Below are 16,037 nucleotides of genomic sequence, written 5' to 3' on the forward strand. Positions count from 1 at the left end.
AATTTCTCGTTGGTTCCCCAATATAAGATCGAGGGTCTTATTAGTTTTCGTGTAGATCTCATTAAGTTTATCGGCAGCTTCTAAACAGTTCTTGAGAGACCTTAAAAGTGTGGTTCTGAACTCTATTTCTTCCATTGACAATTTTGTCCTGTTTCTTTGTCTCCGCATTTTGTTACGCTTCCTTGGTGCACCCCCTAGTGGTCTTTGTTCGCAGTCTTATAGATAAATCTTGATTGTTGTAGCTAATTCCAGGGAGGGTTTGACCTCCAGGCCAAGTGGCTATGAGAATCAGCTGTGTCAGCAGTGAGAGAACTTCTGTCCTCTAGGGAGGTGCTAATCTAGCCTTTGCCTGAGGCTATCCGGCAAATGCCTCTGTGCAGGGCTTGGGCGGGGCGGGTCGCACAGGATCAACAGGGTGGGCTGGAGAGAGCAGTTATGGCGGCTCTCAGTCCTGTCCCAAGGGGCTCTGCCTCTCTGAGTCCCAGCACCCGCTGCAAAGCTCGGAGAGAAAGCTGCACTCACTCTGACCGAAGCCAGACAGTCCCGCTTCTCCCGTTTGAGTCTGGGTCCCTAAAGACTCGCCCGGATCTGGTGCTCAGAGTCTGCGACTCCCTCCCGATTGAAAACAACAACCGCGCCCTCGGCCGCCAGCCCGCTCCGCGCACTCCGCACCTCAGAATTTGACTTCAGCACTGCGCCTCCTCTGAGTGTCCGTATGCGTTTCTCTTTCCTCCTAGTTGTAGGACTTCCACTCAGCCAGCGTTCCTGTGGTTCTGGGTGATGTCCCTTCCGTTTTTTGGTTTCACTTTTGAAGTAGTTGTTCAAAGCAGCAAACTCCGGCGTTAACCTATGCCGCCATCTTGGTTCTCTCTTTTTTTCATTTCTTGAGTGTTTGTTGTTGTGCTTGTTGGTGGCGATGGTGATGTTGGTTGTCCTTATCACTGGTAGATGTGATGGTATTGTCAGTCTACCAGCCTCTACAAATCTCTCTCTGCTTGTGAGTTACTTTTGAAATACTACTGACAAAGGAAATGTAACCAAGCTCCTAGCATTCTACTTAAAGTAAGGGCATGCTGATTACTCGTCTATCATGAGAAGCACTTGAGCTTTTGTAGTGTGGTTGGCAGTTTCGCCGTTTGGAGAATCCTTTTGCCTCTGGCTTTCTAGTTCTCAGCTATGTTCCATCTAGTTGAAGTGGCTGAATGATAGCGTAGACACAACGTGAGCTGTAACACTGCATTGTAATATCAAATAATATTTGAGTGATTGTTCACTTTCTTCTACCTGCTTACCGGGCAACAGTGTCTTTGTTGTTCTTGGTTTGTCCATCTTCCTGCCACTGAAGGTGCTTTCTGCTGTTACCGCGGTTAATGTTCCTTCTAAGTAGGTTTTCTAGTTTATGGAACATGCCTTAGTGTTTCTGGTTTTCTTCCTTTTATTTTGATCTTTCTGCTTCTACCTTTTCTTTTGTATTTTTTCCTGTAATTTTGCCCACTCCCCTTTTTTCTTTGATTCTCTTGTTTTCATGTCAAGATAGCCTTTGAAATGACTTAACCAATATTTGTGCCTTTAATTTGAAACATTTTTTTAAAAACATGTTTTATTGATTTCAGAGAGGAAGGGAGAGGGAGAGATAGAAGCATCAATGATGGGAGAGAATCATTGATTGGCTGCCTCTTGCATGCCCCCAGTGGGGATTGAGCCGGCAACCCCAGGCATGTGCCCTGACCAGGAATTGAACTGTGGCCTCCTGGTTCGTAGGTTGATGCTCAGCCACTGAGCCATGCCAGTCAGGCTATCTGAGTTCTTTTTATTCTACTTTGGAACTCACTAGATGGAACATTTTTGACATGCTGTATGCTTCCTTACTATTTATTTTGTCATGGGGATACATTGCATCATTAGTACACAAACATACAAATATAATACAATTTCTTTTATACCTCATCACCAATATGCTAATATAGTGATACACTCAAACATGCATATGTCTTATATAAATACATATATAAATGTTAAGGGATAAAGATACGCTGCTATGAATTTAATAAAAAAATATAAATTATATATCATCTTGCTCTGTACACTGAAAAAGAGTAGGTAGGTAGACATGCATGAGTGGTTATTGGGTTTGATGTTTAGGACGAATATTAAGTAGGTGGGCCTCATCAACAAAGTACCCATGCCATGTTAATAAAAAATGAGAATCCGTGATGACTAAAAATCGCGCTAACTTCATGATACTTTCCAGTGATACTTCATGATCTTTCTAATGAAACAAGTGACATAGAGCCATTTATAAACAGTTGATATGTCTTTATAGTTTGACTTTATTTGGTTTTGTTCTCATAGATGTTTTCTCCCAGATGTCAGATTCCAGCGGCTTAATGGTATTTAGCAAGTTTGACCAGTTCCTGAAGGAAGTGCTGAGGCTCCCGACAGCCGTCTTCGAGGGGCCGTCTTTCGGTTACACCGAGCACTCAGCCCGCACCTGTTTCCCTCAGCAGGTAAGGGCCGCGCCACAGAACCGAGGGCCCAGGAGCACCTGCCCCACCACGCTTCCGCAGGTCTCCGCAGGCTGCTGCAGTGAGGGATCTAGGCCAGTGATGGCGAACCTTCTGAGCTCGGCGTGTCAGCATTTTGAAAAACCCTAACTTCACTCTGGTGCCGTGTCACACATAGAAATTTTTTGATATTTGCAACCATAGCAAAACAAAGACTTATATTTTTGATATTTATTTTATATATTTAAATGCCATTTAACAAAGAAAAATCAACCAAAAAAAAGTGAGTTCGTGTGTCACCTCTGACACGCGTGCCATAGGTTCGCCATCACTGATACAGGTTCTGGGCCGGGGAGGAAACAGAGCTTCACGTCCAGCGCGGGAATCGTGGCCTCCGGGTAAGGTTCACCGAGAAGCCCCCTTATCAGCGTGGTCCTCCTGCCAGGAAGCACACACGGTCTCGTCTTCCCTGGGGCAGGGGTTTCTGAAACATACTGGCCTGCAGTTTTACCAATGTCAGGGTCATGCAAGATGAAAAAAGACAGGGACCGTTCCAGACCACAGGGTCCAAAGAGACATGAAAGCTGAGCGCAGCCCGTGGGCCGGGTTTTCTTTCTCATAAAGGACATTAGGGGGACAGTTGGAAAAATCGGAAGGAAGTGTGTAGACTAGATCATAGTATTCCGTCAGTGACTGTTAGGTTCCTGATTTTGATATTTGAGTTAAGAGAACACCCTGGTTTTTAAGAAATACAGTGTGGCTGGGAGGTGGGACGGGGGTGGGGGAGGGAGTAAAAGTGGGAGATATCTGTGATACTAACAACAACAAAAAAACATTTAAAATTTTTAAAAATAAATACAATAAATAAAAATATAAGGGTAGAGGGTATCTGTACTGCAGTGTTAACATTTGAGGAATCTGGTTTGATGGCAAATAGAATTTTTTAAATAATCCGTTATAACCTTTCTGTAAGTCTGAAATTATTTAAACATAGAAGGTTAAAATATAAAAGGAACAGACCCTCCTGACCTGTGATACTTTGATTCACAAAAGAACCAAAAACACACATACATACATCCCTTTTTACATTGAAAGTTCAGAATGCATATTTATCTGAATTCAGACTTCCAAACAATCTTTTATAGTTTGTTTAGAGATTCTCAGCGTTAGCACTGAAGTTGCACCCATTATAGAAGAGTTATTTTTAGTAACTTCTGAGGAGGTATTCTTCCCAAATTGTACACTCTTGGCTGATGGTTTTTGTGGACGTTAGCCTCTGTACATGACTGTTTCTCTCTCGGCATAAACAGCAGTATCAGCTTTTAGTGTGTCAAGAATATCTCTGTGCTTCAGTTTATTCTAATAAAGCACAGCTTGCATTTCCCCCCGGAATGTGCATTTTCAGATAACACGAGGCTGTCCAAACACATCCTGGCGTTCAGTGTCCTTCAGGCATTAAAACACCCTCCAGAACTGTAGCTGGGGTGACGACGATGAAGACAGCACAGTACTGGGAGGAGGGTACTCTTGTATCTGACGTCCATGTAGCTGTTTGCACAGGAGCTTCCTGGAGGTCAGGCTAAAAACCCAGGTGATGGAATGTTCCTATTAAGTAAAGCACTGTCAGAATGGGAAGGAGACTTCATACAAAGAAGTACCATTGAAGAGCAACATTTGACCAATGGTTGACGGTTGTGTGGGGTACTATCTAAGGTAATCTTTGATTTACTTACAATGTGAGTACTATAATGAGAATCTAATCCTACATAAGAAAACCCTAATATGCAAATCGACCAAACGGTGGAACGACCGGCAGAACAACCAGTCGCTATGACATACACTGACCACCAGAGGGCAGACGCTTAATGCAGGAGCTGCCCCTGGTGGTCAGTGTGCTCCCACAGGGGGAGCACCGCTCAGCCAGAAGCCAGACTCATGGCAGGTGAGTGCAGCGGTGATGGCAGGAGCCTCTCCCACCTCCGCTGTAGGCGAGCCGTAAGGAGCGAGGGGTCCTGAACTGCAAGAGCCCTGGACTGCAAGAGGGCGCTGGCCAGGCTGAGGGACATCCTCCCCTCCCCCCCCCCCCCCCGAGTGCACAAATTTCACGCACTGGCCCTCTAGTATTGGAATAATGGTTTAAAATGTTGAAGAATATTTTAAAAATTCTAATCGCTAATTCTAAGAATGCTGTCTAGGATTCTGCAAATTACCTATGTCATGATTGTCAGGCCTTTGAACTCACAACCTAATTGTTGCTTTTCACTTGCTTCAGATTTTTGTTAAAAAAACCTCAGTCTGGTTTTATACATGGCAGGTTTGGAAAATTCAAAGAAGCTTATCTTCATCCACAGGAAAGTTGAATTGTGTTTGGCCTATGAATATGACAACAACAACAAAATGAGACTTGGGACTGAGTTTCATGCAGCAGGAGTTAAATTCAATGAGTTTGGGGTTTCTTTTTGAAAATGGGTTTTTCCCATATGGTGTGTTTCCCTACAGCCGGTTTTGTGTGTTTTTTTAATTCGAGGTAGCTCATACACCATCAGATACTTTTTAAAAAAACAATTTGCCTGCTTTTCACAAACTAACCCAAATAAGGGATGTATTTTCATGTAGTTTAATAGTTTTAAAAACACAACAACAACAACAACAAAAATTTATAAGTTAATTCAACAGAACACATCTACTGGAATAGCTAAAATTCAGTGACTGACACCAAAGCACGGCAAAGATGTGGAGCAGCCAGAACTCTCTTACAGCCCCTTGGAGGAAGCCCTGGTGGTTTGTTTTAAACTTAAACAGACACCTTCCCTTAACCTAGTAATTCTACTCCTAGGTTTTTTCCCACGTGAAATAAAAAGGAATGTCCACAAAACAACTCTTACAAGAATGCTCTAAGCCTCAGACGCGTCCGAGGTGTCCATGTAATAAAACATCGGGGTGAAGTTAATTCAAGAGATAATATGTCTGGAATTTGCTTCAAGATAATCCAGGTTGCAGGGAGAGAGACGGCATAAATGAAACAAATTAGTCCTCTGCTGAGAATTGTTGAAGCTGGATGATAAGCGTAGTATGCTATTCACTCCCAGTCCCCTCCTACCCTCGAGCTCCATGGTTCACCTCCTTCAGGCAAAGCAGAAAAATTCTTCGCCAAAAAACCCGAGGACCCTGGTCTCCTAGTGGCTTTACTTCATGGCCTAATGGCAGTTTAAAGAAGAGGCTGGTGCCTCCTCAGATACAGCTTGTTTTATTATTTCTTTTAATCATAAGCAAATGTGAGTCATCATTTTAAAATACAGTTCAGTGGATGTCCTGATTTTGCTTAAAAAATGCACATGACTAATTCCTATTTCCTATTTGATGAGGTTTGTTTTTTTATTTTAGTTTTTTTTTTTATTGACTTCAGAGAGGAAAGGAGAGGGAGAGAGAGGTTGAAATATCAATGACGAGAGAGAATCATTTATAGGCTGCCTCCTGTGCGCCCCCTATGGGGGATCCAGCCCACAGCCTGGGCGTGTGCTCTGACCAGGAATCAAACCGTGACCTCCTGGCTCATAGGTCGATGCTCAACCACTGAGCCACACCGGCCGGGCTGGATGCGGTTTTTATCATGGCACCATGCTGCTTTTCACTCTGAACCCCAGCCTAGCTTCGCCTTCATTCCGCAGGGCTCCTCGGCCCTCCCCGCCACTGTGCCGGGTCCTTTCAGACATCGCTGACGCCCCAGTTGCTGCACCACTTGGCCTTCCCACCAGCAGTCTGTAGGGACGTCGGTTTCTCCACAGCCTTGCCATCAGCGCGTGTTCTTACACTGATGAATTTTTGCCAATCTGATAGGTGAAAAGTGTTATCTTTTTAAATTTGCATATCTCTTGTGTTGAGTAACATGCATTTTGAGTGAATCTTAAACTAACACAGTTCTTGTCTTTGTTTATGCTGTTAGCTGTCACTGAAATGCCAATAACCTCTGACCCCTCTTCTCCAACAAAGGCCTCATATTTCAGATCCCAGCTTACGTATCCCCTTTGATGCTCTGAATCTTTCATGAGGGATTCACTGCTCCTCTTCTGCAGCCCCGTGGCATGTCACATCCAGCTCACTCTCGCCCTGGAGGGATGCACCTTGGTCTCCCACTTTACATCCCCATGACAACAGTGTCTGGAAAATGATCAGTGCTTACTAGGTATTTGTGGGATTGATCGAGTAAGGATTTTAAATCAAATAGGCATGAGAAAGGGTCTTTGGCTTGAATTCTAATAGAAAACGTAAAGCTCATGGATGTACTTACAACCTTGTTTTCCCTGATATTATTCCATGATTTTCTCAAATGAAACAATCTTTGCAGAGAGGGAAATGAAGTTTTTCCAAATATCCTTTTAGCTATAATAAATAAAATAGCTCTGATAAAAAGTGCAGCAACATTACATTATTATGTCATTGCAAAGTACTCTTAATTTTCAAAGTCCAAAATAAATCTGTGGATATGGACAAATTCATTCTCTAATAATAATAATAAATAAAGGCTCACCCATAGCACTAGTCCTTTAATTAGTTTTTTTGTAACCAGCATGTTTGTCCTTGTCAGGTAAAATGTTTTTCTAACTCTACACAAAAGTTAGATGAAATCATTGTAACCTAAAAGTTTTTTAAAGTGTTGTTTTCAAGTTTGAACTAGATGTCATACTTTAACTGATTACCAAATAAGTAATAGGGCAATGGATAAGAAATATTTACCTGTTGCCCATAAGGAAAGAGAGTCGTTGTTTTTCCAAATTGTGACTTATTGAGGAATTATGTTTTTAAAATATTTTTTTCATTGATTTCAGGGAGGAAAGGGGAGGGAGAGTTAGAAATATCAGTGATCAGAGAGAATCATCTATTGGCTGCCTCCTGCATGCCCCACACTGGGGATCAAGCCCGCAATCCGGGCATTTGCCCTGACCAGGAATCAAACCATGACCACCTGGTTCATAGGTCGATGTGCAACCATTGAACCACACGAGCCAGGCAAGAATTTTTAATGGAAATGATGAGATTGGAAATCGCAGCTATAATGATCTAATGCTAAATTATTTCACTTGTTTCCTCATGTAATACTGGATTTCTCATTTTTAAGAGATGATTCTACTCTCATTTTAAAACAGGAAAGATTTAGCCAAGGTTGTAGGGAGGGAAGTGAGAATGGCATTTAGGGTAAGAAATTGTCAATATTGAGGTTTAGAATGACAGAGGATGGTGATGTAGGCAACAAATAGAACCACTCCTTTCTAAGAAAAAATAAGAGAATGCATACAAAGAGAGAAAGAGCCTCAGTTTTATTGAGGAAGATGTAAACAAATCATGGTGTTTATGCTCAGTGCATCAGGCAGCTGTTAAAATGATTAGAAATAAAGACCTTGTAGGAAAACAGTAAAATATTTAATAAAATGTTAAGTGAAAAAACAGCTTATGTATTTTTACTACACTATGCACATAATTACATGGAAACATTTATACACTTGGAGGGAAATACAGGAAAATGAGAATTGTGGGGAGGAATTTCAATAATTTACAATTTGTTATAGTTTTTGTTATAAATGTTCTTGTGCTATAAAAAATAAGGAGACAGTATACAGGCGGTTGAGCCACTAGGCCCTACAGGGCACCTACTACTCAAGGCTAATCTTCCAATTCCAGGAGACATAGCAGCTCTACCTAATACATAGAAACAAACACAGGGAAGCAGTCAAAATGTGGAGATAAAGAAACGTCACAAATGAAGGAAATGGATACAGAGTTCAAAACCATGGTTATAATGTTACTCAAAGATCTTCATGAGAGCTTCAAGGGATTTAATGAGACTTTCAAGGATCTTAGATTCTTGAAGGAGGAGGAGGAGGAGGAAAAAAAATCATATAATAAAAGGCTAATATGCAAATCGACCAAATGGCAGAACGACCAGTTGCTATGATGTGCACTGACCATCAGGGGGCAGATGCTCAATGCAGGGGTTGCCCCCTGGTGGTCAGTGTGCTCCCATAGGGGGAGCGCTGCTCAGCCAGAAGCTGGGCTCACTGCTGGCGAGCGCAGTGGCAGTGCTAAGGATGTCCGACTGACGGCTTAGGCCCACCCTGTGGGAAACAGGCCTTAGCTGACAGTCAGACATACCCTGAGGGCTCCCAGACTGCGAGAGGGTGCAGGCCAGGCTGAGGGACACCCCCGGCCCCCCCGCAACAGTGCATGAATTTCATGCACCAGGCCTCTAGTATGAACAATAAAATGGCAACAAATACATAGCTATCAACAATCGAATCTAAAAAAATAAACAAGACATCTAATGAACAAAATAAACTGGTGAATAAAACAGAATCAGAGGCATGGAAGCATGGGACAGACCGATGAATCTCAGAGGGAACGGGGGAGAGGGGCAGGAAGAGATTAACCGGAGATCTTACCTATGGACACAGACAGGAGGGTGGTGAAGGCATGGGGTGGGGCAGGAACAGGATGGAGGGGACAGTGGTGGGAAAAGGGGGGACATCTGTAATACTCTCAACAATAAAGATTAAAAAAACAAAAAACAACCAGTAGGGGAAGCTGAGAGAAGGGCATTCCAGAACCCTCTGTACTATCTTTGCAACTCGTAAATCTAAAGTTATTTCAAAATAAAATGTTTAAAAACAACAACAAAAAAGAGAATGCAATAAATGTGTTCAACTCGAGAAAATAAAACAAAAGATAGAAATATGAGTCAGCCTATGTTTCACATAGTTATTTGGTAACTCACAGATTTTTTGAGCTGGAATTCTATCCCAAAAGTTCTCAAATTTTTTGATCTCAGGACCTCATTACAATAAAAAGTATTGAGGACCCCAACAAGCTTTTATTTATGTGGTTTATAAATATCAGCATTTTCATATTATAAATTAAAAGTATTTTTAAGTCATTGAAAATAATGATAAATCTATTACATAAGTAATGTATTTTAATGAAAAATAGCTGTATATTCTAAAACTATACAATTTAATGAGAATGTCATTGATTTATATTTTTGCAAATCTCAGATTTGCTCAGTTGAAGACAGCTGGTATCTCCTATCTGCTTATCCATCCAGTCTGTTGTGATATGATGTTGTGGTTAAAATATAGAAAGAAAATCTGGCCTCACACAGATATGTAGTTGGAAAGGGGAGGAATATTTTTTTAAATACATTTTTTTTTTTTAATTTCAAAGAGGAAGGGAGTGGGGAGAGAGAGAGAGAGAAACATCAATGATGAGAGAGAATCATCGATCGGCTGCCTCCTGCACGCCCCACACTGGGGATCGTGAGCCCACAACCTGGGCATGTGCCCTGACCAGGAATCGAACCATGACCTCCTGGTTCATAGGTCGACACTCAACTGCTGAGCCACGCGGCCAGGCCTGGGGAGGAGCATTTTAATAGCCTTTTCAGATCATTGTGGATATGCCACGTTGCTTCTGAACACCCCACTGTACACTCCTGAGAGAGTGAGATTGAAAAAGGTAATAATGTCTGCATTATTATGAAAATAGTTTGGCTTCATGGACTTCCTAAAAGTGTTTCCAAGACCCCCCAGGAGAGCCTGTCACTGTACTCCGATATCCACTGCCCTCGAGAGAGATGAAAACTAAAACCAGAATGTTCAGCGATTTCCCCCCAAATCACACGGTTAATGGAAGACGGAGCGTGGGGACCCGGTCTGTTTCCTTCCTCACTCGCAGAGGAAGGACTTCAAGTGGCAGTGTGACCTCCCTCAGGACAACGTTGGAAACTGATTCTGAGCCTATTACGAGGGTCTTCTGAGATAGCAAAACTAATTGTTCCTTTTTATCTTGAAGATGAAAAAAAAATTAAACTCCACGGTAGGCAAACCAAAACTGTTTTAGAGAAAGCATTCGGATTATAAGTGGGTTTGTCAACATGTGATTTTTAACAAATAGAAGATGTAGAAATATTAAACCTTCTTAATAAACGATAGGTTATGCTTAATCTGTTTACCACCTCTTACTAGCTAAAAAGCTTCCGAGCATCTGCCTTGTCAGTAATTTGAAGCAGGCATTTTTAATTTCATGGTTTGTAGCAGTTATTTACTATTTATAATCGGGCGTTTCCATGTCTGGACTTCCATTCAGAAGTTCAGTGACTTTCTGGTTTTGTCTTTAACATTGTTCACTCGTTCTCCCAGGGTCCACTGAGGCCTCAGAAATTAGTGACTTGGATGCCTGAGGTGGAAAACACTTTGGAGATCTTTAGCTGATTTTAGCAGCTATTTCTCAAACCTCGCCATCAGCGCACAGCTATACGGAGAGGGTCTTCGGATGGTGACCTCATACTGGGACCACCCTCTTGCTTGGTTCTCAGAACCTTTCCCTCCTCGGGCAGTGCTGGCCTGCGGGCTCTGTCCCGGCTCGAGACTTCCCTTGATTATTTCTCAGGTTTTTATTGCAAAAGCTTCTTTCTTGCTCTGCCATCTCCTTTACCTTTTGTTTTTTTTTCTCTTCCCTATATATCATTTTCTTCTTTAAAAGATTGTTTTCAATAAGAATGACTTATAATTTACCGATAATGGAGTCAAGGCCTCACAGTTGCCAAAAAGAGACACAGACTTCAGTGTGGGTGGTCACACGTTGGGGTGATGGGACCCTCATTGGGAGGCGTGGTGGTGGGTCGGATGGAAATCCCAGGCCCGTCTTCCTGACCAGCACCGCACGGCCCGCACTCCGCGCTTCCCTGTGCTGAATGGATTAGTGGTCAAAGTCAAAGTCGTCGTGTAGTCATCTGGCAAAATATTTGTCAGCTCTAACCACCTTTATCTTTCTACCTTCCTTTCTGGAATAAACTGTTTTAAAGTTTTATGGGGAAGCACCACATTTTTTTATATCCTGTTTTTCAGATAAAGTGGTGGCACTGAGAACGCAGTTAACTTGGGAGAGAAAGGTGACATTTGGGTGCCTTTCGGCTTCACCCCTAATGCTCAGTGTCTTTCCAACCCCAGACTTTGGATTGTGGGGCAGGGCTTGGAAAAGGCCTGTTTACTGGGCTGGGCACCTCTCGTTCTCCTGTGTTTGCCCTCTTGTCTTTGCTCTTCTTTTGGAATAAAGTTTGAAGTGGGGGCCTCGGTGTCCAGGTTACCGTTACAGAACTTTTACACCAGCCGCATGGCACTGCCCTTTCCTCTCTTTCCCTTTCTTTTTACAGCTGGGAAAGGTGTTTTGTGGGTTAGAGAACATAAAGAGGAATTTCACTAATTAGAATTATTGTTGAGAACTTGTTTTATCTGTATCATCTGACTATTTTTTTCTAGGCTGTCTTCTAATTTTCTATGTCCACATGGGACATAATTTTATCAGTGCCTCCCACACAGTGGAGGCTTACACTATATTTGTTTAAAAGAGAGAAACAAAGATAGAAGCAAAAAATGCAATCCAGCCAAGGAGATGGGTAATGGAGGGAGTACTGTGATGGGCATTTGCATATTGGGTTCTGATGTCATCCTTGTATCTACTTCTGTGGTTTGGCCACATAACTTCACCACTCCGAGCTTCCACCTTCTCTTACGTAAACGAGAAGGTTGTTAAATGATGCGTTTGCCCCTCACGTTGGTATTTACTCAACAATTACTTACTAAACACTCGCTCTGTGCCCGGCTCTGTTAACGAATGCTGGAAACGCATAGACAACCCCTGAGCCACAGCTCCCGTTCCCATCGATTATTTACGGTCGGGAGGGATGCGTGCTTCCACGCTGCGTACCGGGATTAGTACTAACGGGCAGGATATCTGAGGTCTAGTCCTGCTCCCGTCCGATTTGGGCAGGACCTTTAAAAGGTATTTAAATGTTTGGTTCTTTCATTGTGTCACCTGGAAAACGCAGATAGTAATACCTCGCCTGTCTAACTTGTGCAGTTGTTTTAAGACTCAGATACCATAGTGTATGTGGAAATACATTTGAAGACAGGACTAATAGAGTGTGTTGTGGAGTGTGTAACAGTGTCTGTAGTAATGTAAAATATTTTATTTTGCAATCACATTCCACATGTAATTCATTAACTTGGTTGGGAAAGCCCCACGTTAACTTAGTCTTGGAGTTCAGAGGTATTTGAAAAATATAAAGTATATCTGTTTTTCTCCTCTCCACAGAAAAAGATCATGTTAAATATGTTTTTAGACACAATGATGGCCGACCCTCCTCCCCAGTGCCTTGTCTGGCTACCTCTCATGCACAGGCTTGCCCATGTCGAGAATGGTAAGCAGAACTTGTCCCTCTCGTTCCTATGTTATTGGAAGTATGTGAACTGAGTATTTGTAATGTCCTCAGCTACTATGATTGAAATTGTAATTGACATTTGCTGTCACTCTATTATTTGAATTTGTGATTTTAGCTTTCAAAAGAAGAATATCTGTTTCTCAAATAAAGAAGTGGTGGGGGTCCTATTACTTAGATAGGATACCAAGAAGTAGTAATATCCTATATAATAAAAGGGTAATGTGCATATTGACTAAACAGCAGACCGACCGGTTGCTATGATGCACACTGACCACCAGGGGGGCAAACACTTAACGCAGGAACTGCCCCCTGGTGGTCAGTGCGCTCCCACAGGGCTCACAGCTGGCGAGCACAGCGGCAGTGGCGGGAACCTCTCCAGCCTCCGCAGCAACACTAAGGATGTCCGACTGCTGGCTTAGGCCCACTCCCCGTCAGTTGGACATCCCCTGAGGGCTCCCGGACTGGGAGAGGGTGCAGGCTGGGCTGAGGGACTGCCCCCCCCTCCCCCCAGTGCATGAATCCCGTGCACTGGGCCTCTAGTCAGGTCATAAGAGTTTGTGGTTTAAACTCCAGACTTTTCCCCTGAGATTCCAGGGGATTGTTTCTGGCTTGAGTCCACCTGACTTAGCCATGGCTTCTTTTTTCCTTTAATTTTTAAAAATCATAGGTCAAAAATTGGATATATTCAATATCAACCACTAAAACTGTGTTTTAATTGTTTGAAGGAAAGTAGCTAAGATAGAATTTAGTACTGGGTTTCACATATCTTCAGTTCTTTCCTTTAATACTTATTTTACCTTGAATTATTCTCAGTATCCTTTCTAGTAATTTGGCTTAAATCTTTGTTCCACTTGGTATTGAAATGGCACTTATCTCTTAGTAACGTCGTAATTTTTTCTGCTGCTGCTATCAGCTTATCTCCTTGTGTAGGTTGTTTGAGTTCATTAAAGGGAAGGCTGTGGTTTTTCTGCGTAACCTTCTCTCGGGCTCTTCCTGTCTCTCCTTCTTCCACACAGAGAACAGCAGTAGCTGAAAGGCACTAAAAAGCAGAGGCCTCTTTTTCCCCTCCTAAGAATGAGACACACATCTGTGCTTTTTGATCTCTGCTAATCATACTCTTTAAAAAAATATTTATTTATTTATTTCAGAGAGGAAGGAAGAGGGAAAGAGATCATTGATCAGCTGCCTCCTCCACACCCCACACTGGAGATTGAGCCTGCAACCCAGGCATGCGCCCTGACTGGGGATATAACCATGACCTCTTGGTTCATAGGTTGACACTCAACCACTGAGTCACACAGGCAAGGCACTTTTTTTTTTTTTTTTTTAACTGTGGCTTTCGTTTATAAGTACCTTAGATTCAGGATTATTTTTTTAAAGGTCCAGAATCTCTTGACTAGAGTAAAATAGCTATCTTTTTGTGTGTTTGTTTATTAGTCCTCACCCGAAGACACTTTTTCCATTGATTTTTTTAGAGAGTGAAAGGGAGGGAGAGAGAGAAATACCAGTGTGAGAGAGACACATCAATCGGTTGCCTCCCACATGTGCCCTGACTGAGGCCGGGGATCGAACCTGCAACCTAGGTACGTACCCTTGACCAGGAATCCAACCTGTGATCCTCTGGTGCATGGGCCAGCACTCTAACCACTGAGCACAGCAGCCATGGCAAAACAGCTAACATTTTTAATAGGATTTTTGGATAGAGATTTATACTATTAAATTATTAGTATTATTGCTTCTTTTGGAGGCATTACTTTGAGAGCCTTTAAGTGTTTTAGTAGTTTCATAGCCAGTTCATTTTCATAAAATCATTTTGTATCTGCTATACCAAGTAGAAAAATCTTATTTGTCATGATGTATTATTATTCATATGAACATTTTATTGTGACTTTGTATTATTTATTGATTACATTCTTATGTGGTTATTGATATTTTTTTAGGGACCGAGAAATATTATGAAATCATTGGAATACATAGAAAATAAAACATTACCTATCACACCAATATTTATTTACGTATCTTAATATTTATGGTGAGAAATAAATTAAATTATGCTATTTTTAGTGGTTTTTTTTGTTGTTGTTGGGCCCTTTACTTCTCATGAAATTTATTACTCAAATTATATTGAGGTTACTATTCATAAGGACAGATATTTATGTGCTTAAGCAGAAATCGCACTTTTTATACTGGCTTGCTAACTCAAGTGTGTAGTATATCAGAAGGTAACTATCACATGATGCATTCTTCCAAAAAAGAATACTTTACCAAAACCTAATCTTATTTATAATTGACCCAGCACACGTTGGTTCTTTCCTCATTCTGGTTTTCAGCGTTTTCCACCTGGTCACCCAGTCCACTGACTAACGTAAGCAATGGCTGGCTTTCGACTGGTTTGTAAGAGAGGAAAAATCACATAGTCATACATGTTCAATCAAAATTATCAGAATATGTCTGCTAATTTAATATTGATGTGCAATGTCATTTAATATTAACCCCAAAGCATATGGAATTATAAACATTGGCTGCACTCATTATGTTGACTGCACTGATGTTAGCTCTAGATTGATTTGGGAGACTGTTGTCGGGCAGAACTCTGCTATGTTGTGCAGTTTTAATTTGGAACACAGACTCAGCATTTTCATGATTCCTTAGAAATTATTTGATGACCAAAGCTTGAATTTCTTAGAGGAAGTATGCCCTTTGTATCTCTCATTCGTATTTTGCTTTTCTTTTGGTCTTTAGTGATCTTTTTTTTTCTTTAAACTACTTTTATTTTTTAAATATATTTTTATTGATTTCAGAGAAGGGAGAGTGAGAAAGAGAAAGAAACATCAATGATGAGAGAGAATCTTTGATTGTCTGCCTCCTGCACACCCCCTGCCGCAGACCGAGCTCACAACCAGGGCATGTGCCCTTGACTGGAATTGAACCTGGGATCTTTCAGTCTGCAGGCCAACGCTCTATCCATTGAGCAACCGGCTAGGCTGGTCTTTAGTGACCTTATTATACTGTTTTCCCTACCTAGTGCTCAATGTATTTATTTTTTGACTCTTTATACCCTAGTTAACACACTGCGGACGGATCACGAGAATTCTCGTGTTTTCTGTTCTAAGGCTTGTGGCCAATCAAGAGAATTCTTGAAAAACGATATTAGCTTGTAAGAACATGTAATAAATAACTTCAAAATGCAATTGGTATTTAATTTTAAAGTGTGCCTTTAAGATTTATGTAAAACTTTCTTTGTACTCATTCAATAGAAACTTATC

At 41.7% G+C, this 16,037-nt stretch overlaps 1 protein-coding gene across 6 annotated transcripts in view; it reads left to right on the forward strand.

Moving 5' to 3' along the window:
• DTNB (dystrobrevin beta) overlaps positions 1–16,037 on the forward strand; it is a 159,683-nt gene that overhangs the window by 35,322 nt on the left and 108,324 nt on the right. For all 6 annotated transcript variants that reach the window (XM_059660386.1, XM_059660385.1, XM_059660388.1 and 3 more), the window contains 2 exons: positions 2,353–2,507; positions 12,645–12,750. In XM_059660386.1, the coding sequence (XP_059516369.1) occupies positions 2,353–2,507; positions 12,645–12,750 (261 nt within the window). The remainder of the gene's footprint in view (positions 1–2,352; positions 2,508–12,644; positions 12,751–16,037) is intronic.

The sequence above is a fragment of the Myotis daubentonii genome, chromosome 12, assembly GCF_963259705.1.
Source record: "Myotis daubentonii chromosome 12, mMyoDau2.1, whole genome shotgun sequence".
In the NCBI taxonomy this organism is placed as follows: Eukaryota; Metazoa; Chordata; class Mammalia; order Chiroptera; family Vespertilionidae; genus Myotis; species Myotis daubentonii.